This window comes from Natrix helvetica (genome assembly GCF_964273705.1).
Source record: "Natrix helvetica genome assembly, chromosome: 6".
Taxonomy (NCBI): Eukaryota; Metazoa; Chordata; class Lepidosauria; order Squamata; family Natricidae; genus Natrix; species Natrix helvetica.
The window spans coordinates 27760054-27786977 of record NC_138553.1 but is presented as its reverse complement, the minus strand read 5'-3'; the positions used below and the strand labels follow the sequence as shown (position 1 = coordinate 27786977).

The following is a 26924-nucleotide window of genomic DNA, read 5'->3' as shown; positions in this document are numbered from 1 at the left end:
AAGCAAAGGGTGTTTCTGTGCATGTGTTGCAATTATTGTTCTGTCTCGTGCAGTAAAATGCCTCTAGTCAACCCTGGAGTAAAGTCAACAATAATGGAGGAAAGAGGTCTATATGTCTTTTGCCAATCTTTGCTTCAGCAAATGATAGACATTTTGTTGAGTCAGGATACCAGAAGGTTGTGTTAGATTTCAGTAACCATGATTCACTATTGATGTCACATAACATTTATAAAACTTTTTTATTGTTTGGCCAATGAAGTCTAAGACTGCAGTTTTCAATTGACAACTCCTCAAAATGGCTACCAGCCTCCTCAGAACCTATGAGGATTGGCCAGTGAAATAGATCCACTGCCACCTAGAGGCCACTTTAAACTGGTGCACAGGACAAGCCATTTTGCTGCAACTCAACCTTGGATTCAGACTTATTTCATATACCAAGTGAACATTTCTTTTTAAAGTTGATTCACATGGAAAGTTGTTGCACAATATTAATACATGGGGGTCTACTGAGATCCTTGGATCTTAACATACTTTGACCTTGAGCAGTAACTGAATTTCTAGTTAACTATAGGGACAAATTAACTTTGGTTTGATTTGTCAAGCTATTTCTGGAGTTTTGCTTAATGTTCTTTTTGCTTTATTTTGTTAAAACATTCATATCCAAAACTCTTTTTTCCAGAGTATGCCTTTGTTGCAGAAGTACTGTATTTACATTTGAAAAGGAAACAAGCTCAGGGAGCCCAATTATATTGACAATATTCAAACATTGGCACTGTGCTCATTTCCTTTAAAAATAAAGAGCTGATAAAAAGTACCATAGTAACTGAGTTGGGGTTTTGTATTTTTATAAACTGATATATCATTGGAATATGACATAAGAGAAACTATAAAAAATGTACAAATATATTTCAAGTCAGTGTTGGAAATGTGAAAAACATGAGGGGACATTTTATCAAGCATGCTGGACATGAAAAAGCTATGAAATTTTGTATATATATATATACAGTTTCCTTCCCCTGCCACGCCCACCAAGCCGTGCTCAAAAGAACCTGTAGTAAAAAAAATTGAATTTCACCACTGACTCAGGGTCTTTATTTCATGTCAGTCTCTGTTCTCATTGAAGCCATATTCGTGTCATCATTTCTTCCCTGGAAGTTTTCAGAAAGCTAAGAAAATTTGGCTATAAATTGACATAACGAGGCAAAAGAACTTAAAGATTAATATTGCTAATTGGAACTGATGGATGATAAATTTAAAAAGACCCATGGTAGATTGATGTTGCACAGGTAACTGCAGCAGGGATGTTTTATGCAAAACAATGGAAGAGTTATGGTATTCCCTCAGTGAAGAAGAATTTAATTTTGAAAATGTCCGAACTTGCTGAAAAGGTGAAATTGAACAGTTTGATCAGAGAACAAATATATAGATTTTCATGGGTGTAGGTATGCTGTTTTGTTGTATTCGGGTCTTTTCCCGTGTAAGGTTGAGATTGTCTTTGCAACGTTTCGGCAGGATCTCACCTGCCATCTTCAAGCGTGGCTTTAAAAAGAGTGGGCTTTTTAAGCCCACGCTTGAAGATGGCAGGTGAGATCCTGACGAAATGTTGCAAAGACAATCTCAACCTTACACGGGAAAAGATCCGAATACAACAAAACCAGCATATGTGTGTGTGTGTGTGTGTGTGTGTGTGTGTGTGTGTGTGTTGTATTTGTACTGATAAATAAATAAAGGGAGACTAGTATAGATCTATTTTGAGCTAATTAGCTCTCATCAGCTAGCCCTACCCTTACTGGGATTTGAACCTGGGCTCTATTATATCTTAGGCAGGAGTCTTAGCCATTAAGCCATTAAATATATATATAATATATATATATTTGAGAGCCAGGAATCCTTATATGGATTTTTTGCTGAAAAAAGAAAAAAATGATTCGTGGATTTGAAGACTAGGAAAGATGTGAATTAAAGGAGGGGTGTGTGGGGATTTGCAAAATATTTAAGAGGACCAAAGGACAAATGTGATTATATTACTCTGTTCAAAAAACTGGAAGTCATTTATATGCTTCTCAACTTTAGTTTTTCTTTTCCTGCATGTTCCTGATTATCTTTTATAATATGAAAACTCTTGATAAATATAAGTAAATAAAATACCCTAGAAAATGGCAGGAGAAATTTTTAATTTTACCTCAGTTGCAGTCCTTATGAAAACTGGGGGACGGTTGTATCTACACCAGCTACTTGTAACTGAAAGAAAGCTTCCATTATCACCAAAGCACTCATTTCTCTTTTATTACGAATAGACACAATATGAGACCTTAGTTCACTTTGGGGCCTATGATTTAATGAAATGTAATTTTGCCATTTCCTTTTTATCTTAAATCATGGTCACTTTAGTTACAAGTGTGAATAAGGAGGCCTTGCTTCTCCATTAGTATTTACTTGGCTGGCCTTACAGTATATGAGCTTGAAAGCTAAACACAATTAGGCTTGGTTAGTATTCAGGTGGGAGATTTCTACGTAATAACAGGCCTGTAGATTAAACATAACATCAAAGAAACACACAAAAGAAAACCACATCAATGTGCTCATGAATTCAGCAAGACTTGAGTTCAGCTCTAAGGATGCTTCCTGGGTTTCCAAATATTGCCTCTTTAAAAATGTATTTTCTTAACTTATGCCTTGCCTTCAGGCTATATCCACACAATACACTAATCCATGGCAAATAACACTCAATCACACTGATCTTTATAAGATACATACTGACGAGGCCCACACAATATATTGGACCAAAATTATCCAACCACAATGTTTAATTAGAAAACCCATCTCACAATCTATGATTATTCCTCAAGGTAAAATTAGATCTGTATTCATGCTAGATCTCGAGCTGGCAGACTGCAAGATTCTTCTATTCTCTTTTGTCAGATATCAATCAAATCTTTACTTTGGTCAAAGGCCAGCATAATTGTCAGATATGTAACTTGCCATCTCTGTAGCTAATTTGTTTACCACTTGGACAGGACTTTTATAGGCCCTGGGCACTTTTGCCTTCATGGGCCTCTTACTCTATAAAAATAGAGTTATTAAAAATTATGCTTCCATTATTTCCACAGTGGCATTTAATATATGACTGAGCTTTTAATTTGAATGGTGTATATATTTTATTTGTAATTTATGAGCTTGCATTCTATTTGTTGTGTATGTTTTCAAGGCATGAAAATACTTTATTTTTATTCTTGCTGATTTTTAAAAATTAAAATATTTTCATGGTCCCTAGGCACTGTAACAACTATGCCTAATGAATAAGTTGGTCCTGCAACTTGGCAGTCATTTCCTTTACACTTAATGTTTCTAGTATGATAGCGAATTTAATCTGGTTTCTTTTATTTTAAAATGTCCATTATGTATAGCATGCTTGTCTTCTTGATGTCTTTCAAAAATATGGTAGAAGCTCCCTAATTCATACCCAATCTTTAGCCAGGTTGTCTGGGAATTATGGAAAATGAGATCCAACAACTGGTAGGATACTAGCTTGAGTGAAGCTGATACTTACCAGTAGTAAGGATGACAGCAATGAAGTTGGTCATCAGCCTACAGTGAGCTGTCTTCTCCAGTAATTCTCAACCGAAATAACTGTAGAGATGGGATTGTAAATACTGGGAAGCAGACTCTGTGTCTGTTTTCATACAACATGATTAATCCATGTCAATTTAAGATCTAGTGATTGTATAATAGATGAAGTCTGCCTAACCTTAAATTTGCTGAGGTTTATTTTTTGGAGAGAAGGTCTGTATGAATCCATCCCATTAAATTACTTTATGATTCAGTGAATTCTATGAAGCCAGAACATAAATTAATTGAATAACTAAAGTCAGTGTGTTATATGAACATTTCCTCTGTCTTAATGCCATGTATAGAGTTGCCATATTCATTGATGTCAGTGAAAAATGACTTGCTACAGGCATTCACAATTACAATATCTGAATATAGGACATAGATTTAATCCCTGTATATATGAATATGAAATGGATGTGTCTCTGTGTATGTGACTAGTTATGCTATATCACCAAATAATTATAAGGAGTGGATGGAAGGACATCATACCCCACATCATTTGCATTTGGTTGTTTGATGGGTATCTGGCTAGGGATGGAAAAGAAGTTACAAACAAAACTTATATTTTATTCTTAGCTGCAATATAATCTTATTACGGTTTCAATGGGTCAATAATGTATCCAATGCTACTCATGCAGGGAAGACACCAAGAAGGTAGCTCTGAGTTTTGAGCTAGGAGTTAGACTGATTATCCAGCTGCTAAGACAACACAGAAATGTGTATAGAACAACTGATGTGTAACCTTCAAAGTAAAAAGGAAGTCTTAAATGATTGTCTTTAATGAATTGGATTTCTGCAGAAAATTGTGTATGTCCCCATGTCACTCTGTGTGCGCATGGGCTGTTTTAAAATGGATGCCTCAAACTCAGCACAATAATGCCATGAGCATTATCGAATAGGTGACTTTGATACCTGTGTAATCTCCTTCCACATTCTCTTCACTGTAATGAATATAAATTCTTGCTGAGACAGATAAGGGGAGAAAGTTACATTTCCTCAACAGCACACTATTAGCAGTCAGAAAACATACTAGTATAGCAGAGGTAGAACATCTGGATGCCCTATAGCAAAAAATGGGGCATTTGGTGAATGGTGAAATAACATTAAATCAAATTAAATAAAGAAGACTGAAAGGAAGCTCCTCCTCCAATTTCTGGTGTCCTCATTTATTATTTCTTCTCTTGTATTGTAGGGAATTTTAAAGGTCTGTGTAAGCAAATCGATCACTTCCTCGAGGACACAGAGTATGAAGCCGACACAGCAGAATATTTCCTCCGTAAGTCTGCAACTTCTCTTTCTGTTTCTTCTCTGAGCAGAACAGGGGTGCCCTTCATTCTCTTCTGATGACATTAGACAAAATGTATTAGCAAAGGATGGACACCCTGGTTGAGCTACCTGAATAGAACACCTCTCAGGCTTTCTGGGTATTTGCCTTAAAATGTTCTGTTAAAATCCCATGCTGTGTCTTTTGCATACATGTTCTCATTTGGTTCCCTGATAATTTATTTAAAAGAAAATCTTTAAGAGGATACTTTTGCCTCCATATGCTCTGAAGATTGCAAAAGCCAAGGGCATGACATTAATTTCTAAGATAGGTTATTATTCCACAACCCCACCAGTTGTGCGCATCTTTTATTTATGGAAATTGTCAGCACCCCAGAATTGTCAGCCGTAGGACAACGTCTAAGAAGAAACAGCATGGTGTAGTGGTTCATGTATTTGTGGAGACATGCAGCTTTGAACTGACCTAGGCAACTTTGTACCAGTCATCATGTCTTACCCCAAATTACTTTACAGGGATGTTATCATGGGGGCAAATTAGAAGAGGAAATATGCCACTCTGAGCTCCTGGAAGAATGGGAGGCTATAAAACTAATATAGATACGCATAGAATAATATAAATTAAATTGGAGGGAATCCATTTCATATACTGTTGTTTTAAACTGAATCAAAGAAAGTACTAAAGTTGACTGGCTGTAGTGAATGGTGTATATGCATGCACACAAACGCATGCACACATATTCCGCAATAAGCACAAGAGGAATTTCTGTCCCAATTGTTTCTTTTGTGTGATCTTAGAACGTAAGATATCTTGGCATTTATGGAGTCACAAGTAGTGTGTGTGGGTGTTTGTGTGGGTGGGGGGGTGTTTGTGTGTGGGGGGTGTATGTACACACACACACACAAACACACACACACACCACTAGCTCCCAAGAGGGCAGAAAAATATGCCAACATAATTTGTAGTGCCCTGATAATCAAATCCTAATTGGCTTGAGTAGCAAATCTTGCAAGTGAACTTGTGTGTCTAGTTCCTCTGGGGAATCATCTAAGGGCAGGGATCCATACAGTCCTTTGGCTTTCTGTCCACTCCACTCCAAATCAATTGTCAACAAAAAAGAAGTCCCCGATTTATGAGGCCCGAAACTCTCTAGTAGAAACCTCATTTGGGACAGAAGCAAAACCCTTTTTCCAGTTTAAATTGACTAGCAGCCAATCTTTTTACTGACCAGTTTTTGAAAGACCACTAAACATAAGTGTAATAAAAAGGCTAGTGGCCTTCCACAAGACCCGTATACTAGTGTATTTAAGGAACCTAAGTAAAGTCTGAATATGAATTGCAAAAAAAAAAAAAAAACCAACCCAAACTAACAAACAAAAGATGTCAGGCAGCATTCAAGTAGGCATCACCACAGAATAGATATCCGGATTCTTCTGTAGCCCAAACCAAACTGCCCATGAACAGCAATGATTACTGGTAGTGAATGGAGGAAAGAGCTCCCTGCAGAGCATTAACCAGACAACAGGAACACCAAAGATGCCACTCCATCATCAGGTCATCTCCAAGAATTTTCATGAGACATAATAGATTATCTGTAAGCAAAAGCGTAAATTGGCAATAGACTGAAATCTTAAAGCTGGAACAGCTGAGGACACATATAGACTGACTTTCTGAAGGGCAAAAGACAACAAAAAGTGTTCAGTGAGAATATTTCACCTCTTTAGCACATATTGTGCACCGTATTTATTACACTGTATGCTTTTAATACATTGTCTTTCCTCCGGGGTTAGAAGGATATCAGTATTATGGTTTAATCTGATGGCCTGGTTTATGCAACATTCTAAATAATAATGGAATGATGAGTTCCCACAATATAACTTGGAATCACAAATTATCCAATCCCTTTACAACCTAATCTGGTGAATTGTATACTTCAAGACTGAATGACTCTAATTAGGTTAGGACTCTAACCTAATTTTTTCCAGTCTCAATTTTCCAGACCCACTCTCGAATCTAGCTTGCTTCTGTGTGGAAAATCTTCCGCTCCATTTTTGTTTCTTAGCCAGCATAGCCTGCTTGGCTGGGGATGATACGGTAGCAGTTGAGCCCTTGGTTCAAGTTGACCTACTTGGGTATGTCAGGTTAGAAAAAGCTGCAGTAAATTTGAGCTCCAAATGTATTCACATATTTTTCTTTAAATAGAGGCTAAACCTCAACACAAGGTTTCTTTGCTTCCTTCTGAGGGACACTATATCGCCGTGATTCTGTTTATATATTTGGGAAGAGGTAAAATATTATTGGATCCAGTCTCCCAGGCTGCAGAAATCAGAGGTGGGTTGCTCCCGATTCGGCCCGGATTGGGCAAACTGGTAGCAGTAGCAGCGGGAGGCTCCATCCACCCACCCGGATGCTTCTGCTCATGCGCAGAAATATCGCGAGTGCGCAAGTGCGCACAAGCAAACCAGTAGGAAAAAAATTAGAAATCCACCACTGACAGAAATGTACAATGTATACTCAATCATCAGCAATATAAAACTATAACAGTTTGACAGCAAACTGTTATAGAAAAATTATATTTTAGCCTTTCATGTAGCCAAAATGTTGAGCATATGAATTCATTCATTCATTCAAACTATTTACCCAATCCAGTAATTGCCTGGGTTCACACATTGTATTAACCCATGATTTGTGGCTGAAATTCTGGAAATTTTTACCCAGTGCAACTGCAGAGGACAAGGCTTAGGCAAATTGCCTTTGAAAGCATGGATTCTGTCAGTAAGCTGTGGCCCTTCCCCTTTTGTCTCTCCACTAAAAGCATTTCCACCCGGTTGGCAACCTCTCTGCCACAGGTCCAGAGCCAGAATTGAGTGTCTTCCAGTGCTCTATTCTCCCAATGCTCCCTTCAACAGTGCAATATGAGAGTGCCAAAACATAATGTCCTGCAAGTGCTTGTTCACATCCTTATTTCCCCTTTGTTGTGTTTGCTTTTTGGACTAAGAGGAGAAATTTAGGAAAAGGCCCACTTGCCACAGTTGATGCTGAGTAGTAAAGCCACTCTTCTGAGCCATCAACCCCAGTCCACCCTGACTGTAGAAAAGAAGGGGAAATCTCTGGAATAATTAGGTGGGATAAGGTCGTTATCTATCTTTCAATATTTCTGCAAAAGTGGAAGCTCGCCTAAAATTAATTGTGCCACTTTCCCAATCTCCAAACAAACCTCTTGATGTCCTGGGCACACTAGAGAACAACGTTGATCCCAGATAGTGTGGCCTCCATTTGTAGAAGGTGCCTAAGAGATAAATACATCCTGAACATAGTTTGACCTTGAGACGTCTGCGATGCCAGATTCCATGGTTTTAATAGTGGGAGTAATCATATATAGTCTTGAAGAGTGGAATAACAGCAACAATTATTAATTATTTGTGGGGTTTTCAGTTGATCGAATAGATTGTGTTTACTTAATCTGTCCACTCCTCATATATTGAAAACAACAGGTGAACACTTGTGTAGTTTGAGCTACACAGGATCAGGAGATATTGTGCAGATCCAAACTTCACAATCTTCACCTCATTTTCAATATATGAGGAACGGACTGAAACCATAGCTGATATTTCAGCAGAAGAACGGAAGCTTTTTTGATGAATGCCAAATACCCAGGAAAGATGGAGTATAATTCTTGAACCTTCACCAAATAATAATATTCTTATATCAATGAATTATCTGCTCTAAAAACAAATTATTCTCAGGGTGCTTTATATAAATATAAATGACACAAAAATTAGAATCTAATGAAAGCCACATCCAGAAAACTACAATCAATCATCTCAAAGCAAAACAAATTAAAATCTGTTAACTATCGACTACTAAAAACAAAATGCAAGAAGCGGGTTTTCTCCATCTCCCCCCCTCCCCAGGAAAGAAACCATTTTAACGTAAAATTAGGCAGCAGGTAAACTATTTAAACTATTTAAAAAGCCCCACAAAATAACAAGCATAATCAGTCAATTTAATTGGTTTTTTAAAAGGTGACAATATGAGCTGAGAAGAATTAGTCTCTCACTAAAAAAGATACTAGACGGGCACTAGTTTGGTTTATCTGGGAAATGTGTCCTATGAGTGCTTGACCATAACTGACAACTTCTTGCATTCCAGTATGTGAAGATATGTGGAGGAGATCAGGGGAAGGCAATAGATAATCCTTCAGATAAAAAGTGTCCTTCAATGGCAACTCCACTCCTAGACATTTCATGAGCAAGTAGATCTATCTAATTTTCTTGTATTTATTTATTATTTATCAAATGTGGACACCATCCACCTCACTGTCCAAGTGACTCTAATTTACAAATAAAAGCCATGAAACACAATTCAAAGCACAATTTAATATACACATCAAAACACAATTCAAAACAGAGTTAAAAAGCAAATTAAAAGGCAGAGGGAGTGCCCTCAAGCTACCAAACACCCCCAGGAATGTATGCCACTCTTCAATCCCCATGCCAGTTGGAAGAACAAGGTCTTCACACCTTTCCAGAAAACCAGAAGAGTGGTGGTCAGCCTCACTTCTGGAGGCAGAATGATCCATAAGGAGGGGGTAACAACAGGGGGGGGGAAACCTCTCTTCCTGCCCACCCGAAACTTCCCAGACTTATGGAAGTGGTTTGCCACTGTCACCTTCTAAGGTGCTTTTGACTTTCCTGTTTAGTCTAATACAGCAGCCCAAACCAAAGCTATGAATTGAATCTGGAAATGAAACCAGAATGAATGAAAATGATGCATTATTGATAAAATATTACAGACGTTCCATATTCTTGCTACCATATTTTATAATAACTAAAGCTTGTAAAGTATTTATATGCAGCTCCATGTTGCAATAATCCCACATTATTTGTTATTTTCTACAATACCCCACAGTCAGCAAAGCCACCTATGCCTCTGTAAATCATCTGTACACAAATATGCAAATTGTAAACGCCAAATGGTGTAACAAAGAATGTTATTTTGCCTACCTACCTTACAAGGCCACAATTCTATATTAATGATTAAATTAAGCCCACTCTTTGCTACAGTTTAGATGGGACTCAAAACATATTTATTTTCCCAGGCTTTCTAATTGAAGAGCTTTAGCTTCCATGCTTTATATCTGTTGTTTTATGATGAATTTAATGTATTTTATCAACTGCATAGAGTGGCTGAGGTGTGTGTGTGTGTGTGTTTGTCTGTGTGTGCATATACACATACACATATAAAGTAATAATAATGGGATGTGCAGATAAGTGTGTTTGTAATTAAATTTATGCCCTGCAACAGCAATAAATCATGCAAATTAAGCTTAGTTCGCAGCAAACAGCTTACTTTTTCATGAAATGGCTCTTTTCCAACCAGTCAAAACTGGTCCAGAAAAAGCCTTATGTTACTGTAAAAGAGTCTTTATTGTAATTGTGTTGGACTAATTAAAATGTGTGGAAAAAAAGGGAGATTGTAGAATCCACCTATGTTCTAAAAGACCTTTGAGCATGAGCCTCTCCTGGCAGTTACTGACATTCCTTAGTGTTAAATCTCATTAGTGTTTTCTAGAGGTCCTTAGTGAAGCATAGTTCCATCTCTGAAACATGGCCAAAGATACTTATTTAATACAGACTTGAAATCAGTGGATTTTAAATTCTCTGGAATGGAACAGAATCATGTCCATGATTTCCACAAAACAATTCTTTTGTTTATTTCCAACAAAACAATTCTTTGCAATTCTGAAAAGCAACATTCTTAGCACTTACAGTCTATTACATCCATAGACTCTAAGCACTAAACATTAAGTATTTTGTTGTAATTTAAAGGTTTATCCCCTTTTCCATCATTTGTTGACTCATGCATTCTTCAGTAAAACCCCTGAGAAACTGGTGACAAATAGAATTGCATGGCATGTGAGTGCCACCCTCTGGGTAACCAAAAGGCCAAAGCAGCATGAGAACTAAAATTCACACCAAATAAAGCAGGTATCATGACCCAAGAATGGACATATCACAGCAGTGTTGTGTTCATTTTGTTTTCAAATAAATAAGTGTTTCTTCTTAGAATTCCTAGGCTCTGCGAAAATAAAACTATCCATTTAAAACCAGGATTTCCCAATCTTGACAATGTTAAGATGTGGGATTTCAGCTCCCCAACCAGTCACAGTCTGTATGACTAACCACTCATTGATGGTTTCCCATTAGCAGTCAAGTTTCCTGTTGCATTCAGCCCTTTTGCTAGATCCAGAGAGCATCTCAGCGCAGGGACAACTGCAGATAAAGCTACCCTGATAGAAGGGTACCATGCAGATCATCCTGCTTCAGCACCTATATGACTCTTGTTACAGCAAGGAGGATATGACCTAATAATATGTACTGATAACTTTGGTTAATTGGATTTAAACAATATACTAAACAAAGTACCAGAATGGTACTTTGGAGGGCCCACCCACCCGCCTGCATTCCTTACCTGTATTTGAGCCAACCGGGCCATTTGCGCATGCGCATGCAGCGTACGGTGCCTGTGCAACCCTCCGCCAAGCAGCTGGAGCGTCACAGGGCAGTGGGCCCCATTGCAGCGTACCGGTTGCAACGGGATCCGGAACCCACCACTGGTTGGGTACTTTGTCATCCAGCATGTTGTGGGAATCACAGCCTTTGTTTTAACACGTATGAACCGAGCCATTACATCAAGCTGTAAGATTTGTTGAGGTATGTGATGTGATGTAAATACAACCACCAGATTTTGTAAATTGAGACTTCAGTTACTGTGTTGCATAACCCACCCACTAGCCAAACTTGGCAGTTCAGTTTAGAATCACATGGGCCTTTCAAGAAAGAAAGTTGCTATTAATTAGTTCCTTGGGCCAAAGGTCTCCTGTGAACTTCTTTGTCGTGACACTTGTCTTGCTATTGCATCTTGCAAAGTTTTCCTGTAGACTTGCAGGAGTTAATGGGGATGGAAGACTGGATACAAAGGAACATTTGGATACAGATTTATAAAAAGAAATCAGATGCATTAAAAATCTTGGTGGGGTTATTTATTCCCTATCCCTAGGTTAAAGAATTTTTTAATCTTTTAAAAAGAGAAACATATACTTCATCTAGTTAAGCACAAGACACCTAACAATATATTATATTTTGTTACGTTTTGTTTATACATTTTAATGTAGCTAAGCCATCCCATGGTGAAAGAATTGTAAATTGATGGATTTTGTCCACACTTTCAAAGTGTATTTCTGATTATTCTAATCTGAATAATTTATATCAGTCTATCCCAACCAGGTACTCTTCATTCAGATTGCTCTTCAGCTTTCATAATTTCCAGCCAGGATAGGCTTAGAGAACAGCAGGTTTAGGGAAGCAATCAAGCTGAGGAAGGCTGACTTAGATACTGCTATGTTTTACACTGGAAATAAAAACTATTGAGTCTATTATACGGACACCCCATAAAGTGCATGTTTATCGTTTAATCATCGAATATACTGTATGTTTGTGAGACCACAGATGAGTCAGATTTTATATGTGTACAAGCTTACAACTGTGCACGAGAGAGTGCTTTAATGTTTCCCAGAAAAAAGTCATACTAGTCACGCACATTTTTTGCAAGAGCTCCCCGTTCTCCATAATGCTTAATCTGAAAATCATTCTGTCTATGTGCATTTATGTACCTGCATGCTACTGCCATCTACTGGCTAGCCTCTGTGAAGAGTGAAGTAATATATGGAAGGAAGTTAAAATTTACCCAAATATTTTACCTTTAAAAGGAGAAGGTCATCTTAGATTTCCAGGGAGTGTGATAATACACTAGGAGTTGCAAGACATTTTTTCCTGTCTAATTTTATTTTTGGAGGAAGCCTTCAATCAGTTGTCATCTTCCTTTGGGGTAAATACAGTAAATGAGTACAAACAACTATAACAGCCTTCATTAATTTGCAATACATGTACACATTTCCAAAGCATAATGTGCTTCTGGGGAGTTAGCGTCAAGTGTTAGCAGCTGAAAGGCAATTGGGCAGCAATTCCCTCTCTTCTTCCTTAATGATTTTTTTTTTTTTTTTTTTTTTGTGGAAAGAAACATGGCCCAAAAAGCGGGGACTGGGACAAATGGAATCTTCATAAGATTCCATGCTTGAGGCACAAATCCTGGATGATAAAAACCTCCTCTGCTCCCCACCCCACCACCATGTGTCTGTGTGCAGGCCTGCCTGTGAGCAAGGACTGGGTCCATCTGGAGAGTCTTCCATGCCCACTACTGCACAATATCTGTGTTTATTTTCAGGACATCTCCTGCTGATTGCAATTTGTCAACAATATGCTGAATAGTACATGGCATCGTTTTAATTTTCTGGCCTTTACAGTTTCTGTATGTTCAAAGGGATGGCACTGTGCTTTTGTTTTTGTTTTTGTTTTGGTTACCAGACGCCATTTGACTGTCCCCAGCTCTAAGTACACTGCTCTCTTCTAATATCCAATATGTTGATAGTTCATTTGTAACAGCTTTCTTCTTCTGTTGATGCTCTGTTTCATTCTCCTCCTCTTTCTCTTTCCTTATCACTGGCCTTCCAATTCCTGTGCTTCTTTGCTGTGTCTTTTTCGTTCCACCTTGCTGCACTCCTCACCAATCTTCCACACTCTTCCTTAATTCCCCCCCCCAACTGCATGTCTTCCCTTCTCTCCTTGTCTTCCACACTTGCTGTCATCCTCCCCCTCCCTTGCCTTCCCCTACCCCTCTGGTTTTCTTTGCTTACAGGGGCTGTAAGAGCCTCTAGTATTTTTCCGATCCTGAGTGTGATTCTGCTTTTTATGGGTGGACTCTGCATTGCAGCCAGCGAGTTCTACAAAACCCGACATAACATCATCCTTAGTGCCGGCATTTTCTTCGTGTCTGCAGGTAAAAGGGCTGAGGGACCAGTGGGCTGCCTCTCTGCACAGGGATAAAATCACAAAAATCAAAAAGGAGGGAGGGACCCAATGTGTTGGGAGGTAAAGGGAACAACTGGCTCCCAGAGCATTGGGATGGGACATAAATGAAAAGGAAAAGACGGGGAATGCTAATATTTCCCAACTCCAATCACAATTATTCATTTCCTCATCTGAATTAAATCATGCAAAATGAAAAAGGAGATGTTCTACTCTTAAGTGATTGCAGGAGAGGAAGAATGCATTGCAGTTGCATTCCATGTTTCAGAGTTGCAACCTATTTTAGGGGAAGTCCAACTAGATTTGACAGTGGAAGAATAATTTGTTTAAACTTGTGTCTGTCTCACTTGTGCATAGAGCTGGGAACAGGAGGTCCAATCATAGAGCAACACATGGATATGACTAGTGCCCTCTATTTTCTTCACTGGAATTTCTCATTACTTCCCTCCCTGCACCCTCCAAAACCCAGCCAGATTCAGTTCTGTGCTGGAGTTCATTGGAAGAAAAAAATAACAAACTAAAGTCACACCAAGCAATAGCATGATGAACGATAATGTATCCACAATGTTTTCAATATATGGTGAGGGCAGGTGGAGCATATATCCCACATATTCACCTGCTCTTTTGCTCTAAAAATCAGACTCTTCCACCCTCATTTGGAAATCCTGAGATGTAGTTCCACCTTCACTTTAAATCTGTCCTGGTATGAAACTTGGGCTTCTCCAATCATGTCTAAACAAATAGACCTTCTGCTGTCATACTTAGTTTGACCCTGGCAATGCAATACAGTGCCTCTAAAATTTCAGAGAGAATTCAGCTGCCTTGCATACATTGTATTCAGACAGGATTTTTTTTTTCAAGTGCATTGTTTGTAACGTGATTTCATAAATGTTAAAAGTAACACTAATGAAAGCAAACCCAAGATCCTGGATGACAACCTACATATTTGGCAAAGAACATCAGACATGTGTCTCTCCTATTCCCATTCTCCTGATAGTTCCCTATCAGTGCTTTCCTAGGCTGAACATGTTCTTTTTGCTCTAGGAAGGAAGTGGCAAGTCTGTTCAGGCATGTGCCAAATAGGGTACTTTATACAGAGAAATGACTCTGTTGGCCACAAGAGAGAAACCTAACTGCTGCCTCTCTTTTTTTCTTTACCCCTAGTGTAATGTTTCTCAATCTTGAAGTCTGTCTATCTTAAAGTTGCCAAGGTTGAGAAGCAGTGCCCTAGTAGAAGACTTTTCATCTTTTCTTTGACCCTAGATTGGATGGTGATATGGATAATCTTTCACCAGAAGAAAAGAGCATCTTAACACATAAAGTTTTTTTGTACATTAGGCCCTGTTTGCTACCAGTAGGTTGTTTTAAGAAAGAGCAGCTCAGAAAAACGAAGACATTTTATTTGGCCTCCTATGCGTGTTTACTACTGAAAGAATAAGCCTATGTTTGGGCTTTACCACTGCAGCATGCAGGGGAAGACTCACAGGATTCAATTTCTTCCATATCAAAATAAATAGTAGGAAAACATCCCTCCATATCAAACAATAGATATTTGTTTATTGTTTCAATTTGAATCTTGCCTTTCCATTCATAGAACTCATGGCGGCTGACAGACACCAACAATACTGTATGTACTTCCATTTAAGTTAGGTAGGATGACCTAATAGCTAAAGTCATCCCCAACCAATTAGAAGATCCTGGCTGAAGACCAAGGGTTCACTCATTTTCCAAAATGCATTTCCTAAGACAATTTGTATCATAGCTTGGGAAAATGCAGCAGACCCCACTCAGGGGGCCTAGAAGTCTCTTAAATCAGGGGACATGTTTAAGGCTGTCTTTCTTTATCAGCCAAATTAATATCTACACAAATAGAAAGTTATTCAGATAAAAGAATCTAAGCTCCTGTATCCTATAGTCAACAACATAAAATATAACTTCCTAAGTTACACTTAGAAAACAACTTGGAGATATGTTAGGACTGGTATTTTGAAGTGTTAAGCCACATAGCAGCTGCATTTTGCACAAGTTAAAATTAATTTTGTGTTTACCTGATGACATCTACGTTGCCTTTATGTTCAAAGAACAGCTTTAAGACTGCCACATATGAAACATGTTGCAGTACTTTTAACTATAATGTAACAAAAGGGACAGGTAACTATTGCCGGATCTAAGCAGCTCAGGAAAAATTGTAGCTAGTGCATTAGGCATAATTTTGCAAATGCAGTCCTTGGTACAGCCATTATCTGCAAATCCAGAGACAATTGGAGGTCAAGGGCTGCCTGATCTTTCAAAGAAGTACAATCCCTCCAGAATAGTTTCTCATTGGCCAACATTACAGGTTGAAGGAATCTTAGGAAAAATCAGATGCCAGGAAGAAAAGTTCTTGCTTAACCTTTCTTCCAATTATGTTCTTTCCTAGGTGGAAATATTTCCAGATACAGAAGCATTTTTTTTAATGGAGGAACATTTGATCATGTGAACCCTGGCTGCAATAAGAAGTGGTACAATTTAAACACAGGTTTTTTTACCTCAGAGAGTGAACTAGGCCAAAATAATGCCTAAGATATATACCCCTTGTGTAAAAAGTCCAGCTTTGTAACATCCTCTTTCAAGCAATGAAAATGTTGGAGTGTGTATGTGGACTTCTTTAAGAGCCTGTCTCTATTTGTGGCATTTGTCTCTTGTTTCAAATTATTCTGTTCATATGTTGATTGTGGCAGCATCTAGTGATGAAAGTCGGTTATTAATTTTTCTCCCAGAATGCCTGTAACATTATACATACACTCCACATTGTAGGGGGAAGTTAGCACCTTCACACATTAGGAGTTTCCTGAAGATATTTGCCTGAAGAGAATGCTGGATTAGATCAATCTTTGGCCCGATCCATCAGGAATCTCATATTTTAAGGTCAATGATGAGTCTAGTTCAATATTTGTGATGATACTTGTCCATTCCTTCCTACTTCCACTATCACTATTGGCTAAATTATATCAATGCTCTGCATGGGGCTTTCATGCAGTACTTTGGCGCATCTGATTTCTATGAGACATCCAGGATCTCGTGGTGATCTCCCCAGGATGAGGGTCTAGAATGCAACCAACTTTAGGAGTTTGAATTAAAGATGCCCATAAACATAGCAGGCAAATCATTATTTCAGTATTCATATAAGCCTTAGCTTAGTTAGAAACTGTACAACATCTGTCAATGAAAGTCCATGCTTCATCTCCTCTCACATAAAGGGCTCAGATTTTGTACATGTAGGCTCATGATAACTCTAAGATTAGGTCTTCTGCAAGCAGGCCTCCAAAACCAGATTATTACTTAATGACAGCAGAGATACAGAAAATCTTAATGTTGACTGTCATCTGGTGGCTGTCCAGAGATTTGCAGTCCTAGTAAAGGTATGCCAAAGTATGCCAAGCTGATTCAGCAGTTGTTTCACTTTCTTTATATTTTAGTTTGCTAAAGATTTAATGATGGCCAGATAGCAATATTTTATTTAATGCCCATTAGCATAATTTTCCAAGGTGGCAAAATTTAGGTCTAATAAATTCCAGTTTAACAAAAGATATCAACAAAGCGGAGGCACTACAATATACCCGCTAACCAAACTCTAGAAGTAGAAGTTCTCTGTTTTTTTATCCCTTCAACTCCAAACTCACAAAAACTACCAAAACAGGGTAAAGTTGTTCGTTTAGTAAAATGGCATCATAATAATGATTTCATCAGGAAAGAATTTGAATCTCTGTCTTGAGATTCCAGCAAATCATAATAGGTTTCTTTGGACAAAAAATGTATAATTCTGTTTTAAACACAGAACCTAAAACAAACCCAAATAGTTTTCCAACATACAATGAAATGTATCTCCAAATAGTTGATAAGGAATTCAAGTTGGTGAATGTTATACTATGGATATGGCAATGTCTGTGTTAGGTTGGTGCAATATAGCATATAAGAAATCAGTACAAGAGGGCAAAAATATTTGAATAATAATCTATATGACAACATATTAGGATAGTACTTATAATAATAGACAGTGGGCAAGGATAGTTTTGGATGCAGATGTATTACTAACAGGCACATAATAGATGACCCATTTCAGAGGTCATCTGGTTTGTAATGTATTGCCTCTGAACTTTAATCTTAGAAAAATCCCTCAAAATATATTTTTCTATGTATTATTAAGTAAGCTTCAACCGATCAAAAGCATCAATTTAAAGCTGTAGAGAGAAAAATCAATGTCATCAAATGGTGGAGACAATTACTAGTCCAAGATAACACAAACACAGATTCACATATTTGCTAGAATTGTGTTGTGTTTCCTCTACTGCCGTTCTATATTTTTGTGATCCAAAGTAAGGATTTTAATTGTTAATATTAAGCAGAACTGAGCTTCCTAGTTGTGCTGGCTAAGGATTGTACAACTTGAAGTCCAACGTGTTTGGAGAATATCAGGTTGGGGAAGGCTGCTCTAAAAAGTTTTTCAAAAGGAATTTGAGTCAGAAAGTGTCACTGTGATGTGAATACACACAGTATTGGAACATTCAGAATCTCAGACAAATCCCCAAATGCTGTCTTTCAATGGCTGTCCTGTACTATTAAGCTTTTCAAATTGGCCATGTCATTGATCCTAGTGGGAAATAGATCAAAACATCTCAGTAGCAACAGAATAGTCCCCCTTGACTACAAAGCCTCTTCTAATTATATTAGGTACGCATAAGAGACATTTTATAACTTTTTTTTCTCCTACTCTTTGTCAACAGGTCTGAGTAATATAATTGGCATCATTGTGTACATATCAGCCAATGCTGGAGACCCTTCAAAAAGTGACTCCAAGAAGAACAGTTACTCTTACGGATGGTCCTTCTACTTTGGGGCCTTGTCCTTCATTATAGCTGAGATGGTTGGAGTGCTGGCTGTACACATGTTCATTGACCGGCACAAACAGCTGCGTGCCAGCACTCACACCACGGACTACCTCCAGTCCTCTGCCATCACCCGCATACCCAGCTACCGCTACCGCTATCAGAGACGCAGTCGCTCCAGTTCCCGTTCCACTGAGCCTTCACACTCCAGGGATGCCTCTCCTGTTGGGATCAAAGGGTTCAACACCCTCCCATCCACGGAAATCTCGATGTATACCCTGACCAGGGACCCCCTGAAGGCTGCTACTACCCCCACAGCTACCTACAATTCAGACAGGGATAACAGCTTCCTCCAGGTACACAACTGTATCCAGAAAGAAAACAAAGACTCTATCCACACTAACACAGCCAACCGCCGGACCACCCCTGTATGAAGCTGTCACGAGGGGCTGAAACTGGGGGGCAGGGAAGGCGGGAGAAGGACTTGGGTGCAGGAGGGAGGAACAGTGGGACGGGCCTGTATGGGCAAGAAGAAAGCAACCATAGGAACCTTCCAAAAGCAAAAAAAAAAAAAAACAACAGCAGCAGCAGCAAGCAAACTTAAGTGAAACATCCAAAAAGAAAGGAAAAAAAAGTTTTAAAAAAAGGAAAAAAATAAAAAATAAAAAAATCAAGAGAAAGAAATTTAAAAATATAAAAAATAGAAAATAAATTTAAAAGAAAATGCATGATTTCCCATGTACCATTATTTTAACATTTAATAAAAGCAGATTTAAAAAAGGAACCAAGAAATAAAAATAATAATAATAATTTAAAAAAAACAAGTGGGAAAAAGAGGAGGCAGCTCTTTGGATTGGAGGGAGGGGAGGGGGGAAGAACTACTCTTTAATTTCTTCATTTATTTTTATTTTCATTTTTAGCCCATTGTGAATTTGCAAGTCCCTGGCAGCCTCCAGCCAGAAATAAAATGCAGTGACTTTGGTGTCTACCCTATTTGTACATGCATTGGGGCGTACCTAATTTTTTTGAACCCGCCACCCCAGGAATGACTGGGGATTCAACGTGTCCTTGTTGGTCCATAGAGCTTAACAGTCACCTTCTTTGTCCTTGGGGATTGGCAAGGTTAGTGCCAGTGTGCTGATCTCCAGGTCTCAGGATGTTAAAGCTAAGCAGCTCAGCCTCATTAGCCTACAACTATTCTGGGGTTAACCGGGACATTGCAACAAAGAAAAAAGCTTAATATAAAGTGGCATTTTTTAAATAAAACAGCTATAAATAAATGTAAATATAATGAGGGGATTTACTTGCCAGAAAGTGAGATAGTATTTTTATTTTCATCTTTTTCCAACTTTAAAACTATGAAAACTAAAATCTTAGAAGAAAATCAACAGCACTTTTTTTAAAAAGATACCCTGGTACTTGACCTATTGTTTGACATTAATAGCATTCCCTCCCTCCCCACTTCCCTTGCCAGTCATGAAAATTATGGACTAAGAAAACAATCTCCCCATGGAGAGAATGAGGCCACTATCATTTGGTTTAGAAAAATTGATAAAAATATCTAGAGGTTATTCTCCCCGTAGCAGGGATATCCATGGGGCATGGTAAAAAAAAACATTTTGGTCAGGATGGTGGCTGCAACGGCGTGATCAAAGCACCACCCTTTTTTAAAATGTGCATTGTATATAAAAGCAGGCAAAACTCTGCTATTTTGACTTTTCTTTGACCAAACTCTGTGGACACCCCTGCCTTGCGGTCATTTGCAGGCTTTAGAAAGATGCTAGGCGAAGTAGCTATTATTTGCTCACTGACCTCAGCTTCATTTACATCGGTAGCTTTTCTGCTTTGTGGATCAATCTTGCCAAAACCATTGGAGTTCCTCTCATGTACACTGAACAGGCTGTCATTGGCTGAAATTCAGCTCCGGTGCCAAATCTATAACACTAAAAGAAATATGCTCTGGTTTCCTTCTGTTGCTAGTGCTAGCCAGTCCCTGGCTGTACATTCAGTCTTGCCTTTCTCTGAGGCCTACTTATGGTGTTGCCATATGTAGAACGGGACAGTTTATCTTTTAAATGAGCTTTTAAAAGTCATTCAGAAGAGGAAATACTTGGTAAGTGCAGCTTTCCCTACCTCTGGAGCACAACATTTGGAAGAAACTGCAGCTTCTTCTCTCTCTTTTTTTTCCTGCTCCAAACATGGAATCTGGCAGCTTTATAGATTTCGACCGAATTTGAGAAAGGCTCTCTACCTGGTCCTCCTCTCACTGAAGATATATCTGACAGGAAGAAAGCGGGGACCATAGTGTATGTTCTATCACAGAGGTTAGCTAGATCATGTTAGAAAAGGAAGCTCTAGAAAATGCAGTAAGATAGAAAAGGAAGGTGGCTACAGGAAAAGAGAGATACAGAATACCTACCAAGACTCTTCCTTATTTTAGGGCTACCATACAACAACAAAGCATTCCATATATTTGCATCTCTTTGTTGCATCTAGACATTGTCCAGATTTTTGCACCTCAGATCTGATGGTGTCAGCTCTTTGAGATAGGTCAAGTCAAGAAACAGCATAGCAGGTATTCCAAAAATGTTCTTTATTACTGTCGAATAGAATAACAGAATCTTGAAAATTTGAGAGGGGCTCTTTCTGTCCATACTTATGCCAGACAAAATCAAGGTGGAATTATTTTGAGTTTCTTTCTTTCCTCTTTCTCAGGCTTATGTAAGGTTTTTCTAAAATCCCCCTTAATTGGCTTGCTAATTTCCAAGGCCAGGTCTCCATTCTTTTACTGGTGCCCTGCCTTGTGTATGGCCTTAAAGAAATATTGAAAAATTTATCCCAGAGGTTGCTAGAATCTTATGTGAAAGGAGTTCCTTTGACTTTACTAGTGAGTAAGAAACTGATGTTGGTAGGTTCCTACTGCCAGGTGAAGACGTGTCTCCTATGTCTTGTATAATCTTAGCAAAATCTAAGGTGAGGAGAAAAATAAAGAGATTAAAATATCTATTAAACATTCTTAGTTAAAACAGTTGGAAAATGAGCTTCCTATCTCTACTTTGCTGCTAAGCTTGGATGCTAAATTCTCAAAGTTGCTCATTTCAGAAATAACTCTATATTTGACCCAGGATGGGAACATAAACTCTACAAGGCAACCTTTACAATCTGAAGGTCCTCCAGGTGGCCGTTGTTAACAGTCTGAGAGTAAAAGTTGACATATCTGGAGGTCTTACAGTTGAAGAAAACTTTGTGGGGCAGTAGTGATACTAGCTTTCCTTCTCAAGTATCTGATTGTCTTCTTCATAAATCATGTCATTGCTTCTCCTACTGCCTAACAGCCAAAAAAAGGACATGTTCCCTTTCTCACCCTCAATCCCTCTTAGATTTCAGACATAACATGCCCACAGCATCCATCTAAATCACCATGAAACTTGTTAAGAACATTTGGCGCCGCAGCAGCTGAGGGATCAAGAGTGTGGTCTTGAGTCAGAGCAGAGATGTGGTTATACTGTTGGTAGCACTAAGTTAGCTTTAAGATGCAGATCGAGCTTTAGACAAAAATATATAGAATTAATTCTCTGTGGTCTTGCAATATCTGAGCCTTTTATGTTGCCTTGAAAGAAGATTGGGGGTTAAGTAAACCTGACCCAGCCATTATATCCAGTACCTTTAGGTTTCTGCTTGATTTTTCCTCCTCATGCTGGTGCTGCTTCAAACTCAAAGAGCCTTCACACCCATAGCTACTCTGTACCTGCTGGGATCTATATAGGGTCAGAGAAAAACCTCTACCCACCCAGTTTAATGCTGCTTCCTCCTAAGTTTATTCTCTTAGATACAAAAATGGAGTCCCACTCAGGGTAGGATGAGGAGCAATATATGAAACTGTGAGACAATAGCAGAATCAGTTCTTCCCCAGGCATTAGCTGATAACTCATTCAATACAATCCCAAAATAACTGGACAGGAACAAATTGAAATAGATACCGAGACACAGTATTGTTAGCAATCAGTATGGGAGTCTCCCATTCAGTACTGAGTGTCTAAATCTGCAACTATAGCCCAAGCCTCAGCCTGCCCATCAACAATGAAAGACTTGGGAGGAGTTAAATAAGCTAATACCGAAAGCCCAAGAAATGAGTTAAAAATTGGCTTCCTCTACTCCAGCATAAGCAGAGGATAGTATTTTGATTGAAATCCCAAAACAGTTATCAAGGACTTTGCTACTGTGATGTTCTTGAGTATTTCTAATCGAATACCATGAATGAATATTTGTGCATATGCGAATGAGCATGTAAATGTGTATGAGATGAGATGAGATGTGTGAGAGAGGGGGGGGAGAGGGAGAGGGAGAGAGAGACAGAGAGAGACACGGAGGAAAGATTGGGACTGGCGAAGGTTTTGTTTTACTCCCAAGGGTATTGCTTATGTTCATCTCAAACCAATTCAACACAACTCTCCATTTTCTTTTTTTTTCTTTTTTTTCAGACTGTTAAAAAGAAAAATTTTAAAAAGAGGAAAAATTAAAAAAAAAATCCTGGTACATGAAATAAAGTTTTTTTTAAAAAAAAAATATATCACTTGGTCCTTGTTTATATGAATTTGTCTTGTAGTTTGAAGTGAAGGCTTTTCTTCCTTCCATTCTTCTGTGGAAAAATGTCCAAGAAAACAGGATTCAAGTGGAGGTGAATGGAAGCTATTTTGCCATGGTTTTGCCAAGTCCAGTCTTGCTAGTGGTCTAGATACCTGGTAAAATATGTAAAAGCAATAAGGTGCAATTGACTGGAATGGTTCGTTTTTCTCTGGCAGGCAGAGAAATATATTTCTCTGCCTGTCAAAGAGTATAAATTTCCACTAATAGATTCATTTTGCAAATTATAAGAGCATTAATTCATACTATGAAAGTATCCATTCTGAACAAGTCAGAACTTAGAGGTGCAAATAGGTATCTTCCTATAATAAATGTTTCTATCTATAGTCAATTTCACAAAGGTTTTCTGAAGTCAACATTTAATTTTGGTTATGGTGATTATTTTTGTGCTGATTTATTTACCAAAGTTTAAAGAGCAGTTCAAAGTAGAAAAATATGATAAATTATGAAAATATTAAGAATACAGAAAAAGTAAACTGTCTGCAATCAATAAGAAATACAAATCTAGAGTCAGTGTTTTTTAAAAAGCCACTTGTATATCATGAGAAACATTTAAAGAAACAACATAATAAAAAGCCAAAGAAAATTCTATAAAATGGAGTTCCCTTGACATCTTAAAAAAAAAGGCACTGAATACACCTTTCTTAATAAGCAATTTCATAAGTGTGCACTCAATATGCCCTCTCTCCTATCCAGAGAAAACATTTTGATGATGATCTTAATTGCAATCTTTCCAGTATCTCTTACTTTTCTATAACTACATTTAAAGGGTTTTTTTTTTCAGATCCTGTGATAATATAATGTTTGGATAATCTAAACATTCATATCATGCATAATGGACCAAATCTAAGCCAGTCAGAGTTGCTTCAAATGGCGAAGTGGCAAATACAGAAATAGAACACCTGTAGAAAAAGAAAACAAAGATAATAACAATAGGAATGGGCACCTTGGGTACAATCCCAAAACAACTGGAGCATCACTTGAACAGCATCATCATCAACAAATTCACCATCAATCAAATGCAAAAATAAAGGTAGCTTTACTCAAAACAGCTTACATCTTGTGAGAATAATTTAACACCATCAAACATAAACATCTGCCTAGCCAAGGTCTTTCGGAAGGACTCAATAGGTGGACAAAAATGCCAAATCCAGTCTGAAGATCTGGCTGACTCTGCGATGGACGATAATAACAAATTTTCAATAAGAAAAACAAAAAAGTCTGGATAATGGAACATGGCAGTATCTGGATACAGCAAAAGAGAAGAGAAAGAACTAGATAAGACAACAAACTAGAAAGACCTGCAAATAAAATAGAATGATTATGGCAAAAGAAAACAAAAGTAGTACCAATAGTAATAGATACCTTGGGTGCAATCCCAAAACAACTGGAAGCCCCACTTGGCAAGGACAAATTCACCATTCCTAAATTGCAAAAGTCAGCTTTACTCGGAACAGCCTACATCCTGCAATGATTTCCCTTATACAACAAAACATCAACATCTACCTATCCCAGGTCCTGAAAAGTCTCCAGAGGGGGATATAAAAATGGCAAATCCAGTCTGAACATCTGGCTGACTGTGCGATGAACCATAATAAATATGTTTTGTGGGGGGAAATGATCCACTACAATACAAAGTGAAGCATGGAAACCTGAAACAAAGTTTCATTATTAACATTATTGGACTCCAAGCCAAAGTGACTGAGTGCCCTGACAATAGATTGATCTCAATAATTAATTGCATAGCGCAGACAGGAAAAGCCCCCGACTCAATATCAGTAATAATGTCATCAGCCAGACTCAGCCTTAAGGCTGGCGTCTTGGCTTTCCCTTGTCATCCATCCTGATCTGTATCTCTTTCTATTTTATGACCAGGTAGCTCCTTTTCACACTTCTCTACAAAATACAAGCCAACATCATTTCATCTGCCTTTTGCTTGGTCTTCAAAGTCAGTTTAAACTGAATTACTGTATCATAAGGCTTTCTGAATCCCAACAAAGTTCTTAGTTCTGTGTCATTTTCTGCCGACCCTGGAAACGTGATTCAAACATAAAATACCAAGTCTTAAAAAAGAAAACCTACTTTTAAAGAATTTTACCTTTTCAACACCACAGCATGACAAAGCATGACCAGAAAACCAAGAACAAGGTTAAGAAGCATGTGGCACTCCTGTTGTTGCTGCAGTTCAGCTCTCTGGACTCCCAGCTAGTCCAGCCAATGATGAGATATCCTGGAAATTATAGTACAAAAAAGCACAGAATGATGCAACACATCAAACAATTTGCATTTAAGTGTAAGTGCAAAATATTGTGCCTTTTGATGTTCCTTAAGACAATAAGCTTGCCTGTGCCATTCATTTCCTGACTTAGAAGTTTGGGCTTAGTAACATCTGATGTGCAATAGGGTTTTCTCTCCCCCCCCCCGCCAAAAAACCCCCCTGAATGTTATATAAAAATGACTCACAATCATAAATCATTACTTTAATCATCAACTCTTTTCAAAGGAATTAAAATTCTGTGTGCTACTTTTCAGAACCATATTTTCTCTGGGCAGTTTACACTATGTTTATATCTAGGTCTCTAAAAGAGGACAAAGGTATTGAACATAGTATATTAGTATATTTTGCCAAACAAATGTAGCTTGCTAATTAATAAAATCCATTTCAAAAGTATTTTAACTCTTACTAAGGCAATTTTATATATTCATATAATAGAATCAACCCATAGCCTGTGAACCATGCAACTAAGCATCATGTTCTTAATAAAATAACTATATAGATAAACAATATTTTCTATGTATCTATTTTCCAGAAGAGAAAGACACATTGTTTCCTGGCTGGTAGACTGTTAATGTGATGGCATCATTTTGCTTTGGAGATAATCCCATACAGATACATTTTTCCTAAGCAAATTTAGGTCTATACTATTGTCTTGTGCTACTGCAAATCAACTTTTAAAAATTATTTTGGAATAGATATTTATTCAACTATTATCTTTTAAATAGCTCAAATCATGTTTAGATAATTGACTAACCTTTTTTTGTTTAAATTAACTAACGTTGCTTAATATTTGTAGACATGAACAAGGGAAGTATTTTATGCACAATATTCCAAAGAAAATTAAGGAAAACTAATTCAATAGGATCCATATGTTTTTCTTACCCAAAGAGAGAAGCAGACTTCCTAACGGCTTCCCCATTGACTTTGGTTGTGAGACGCTGGCAAGGACAGTCAGAAATCAATCCTCCTTCTTGGTTGACCAATGAAACAAACTGCCACTTTGAAGTGGGGACAGGGAACAAAAGTAGCCACAGACTGCAAGGAAAACTATACTGCTGCTCCCCATTCTGACATGTTCCCAAGCTTTTTCTCTCTTCTGGGGAAAAAAGGACTTAACCATTCACTTACTAGTGTCTCTCCCCCCCACCCCCAACCCTGTCCTCCCTTTCAGTCAGCCCTCCCTTACCAGTAAGCATCCAAGTCGCTCCCTTTTCTTCCCTCCACCCTCTGCTGTTAAAAGATTTCAAATTTCAGCCTTGATTTCAAAACTTGCTGATCAGGCCTAGCTGCCAGCTGATTGGGTACAGGGGCCAGAG

The 26924-nt window shown here is 38.1% G+C and overlaps 1 protein-coding gene across 1 annotated transcript; it reads left to right on the top strand.

Moving 5' to 3' along the window:
* Positions 1-388: 388 nt before the first annotated feature.
* Positions 389-23408, top strand: CACNG2 (calcium voltage-gated channel auxiliary subunit gamma 2). Its single transcript, XM_081958358.1, has 5 exons — positions 389-438; positions 4805-4888; positions 13652-13792; positions 16241-16339; positions 18585-23408. Exons 3-5 carry the CDS (start codon positions 13705-13707, stop codon positions 19118-19120), a joined length of 723 nt encoding a protein of 240 aa, XP_081814484.1. The 5' UTR covers positions 389-438; positions 4805-4888; positions 13652-13704; the 3' UTR covers positions 19121-23408.
* The last annotated feature ends 3516 nt before the right edge of the window (positions 23409-26924 follow it).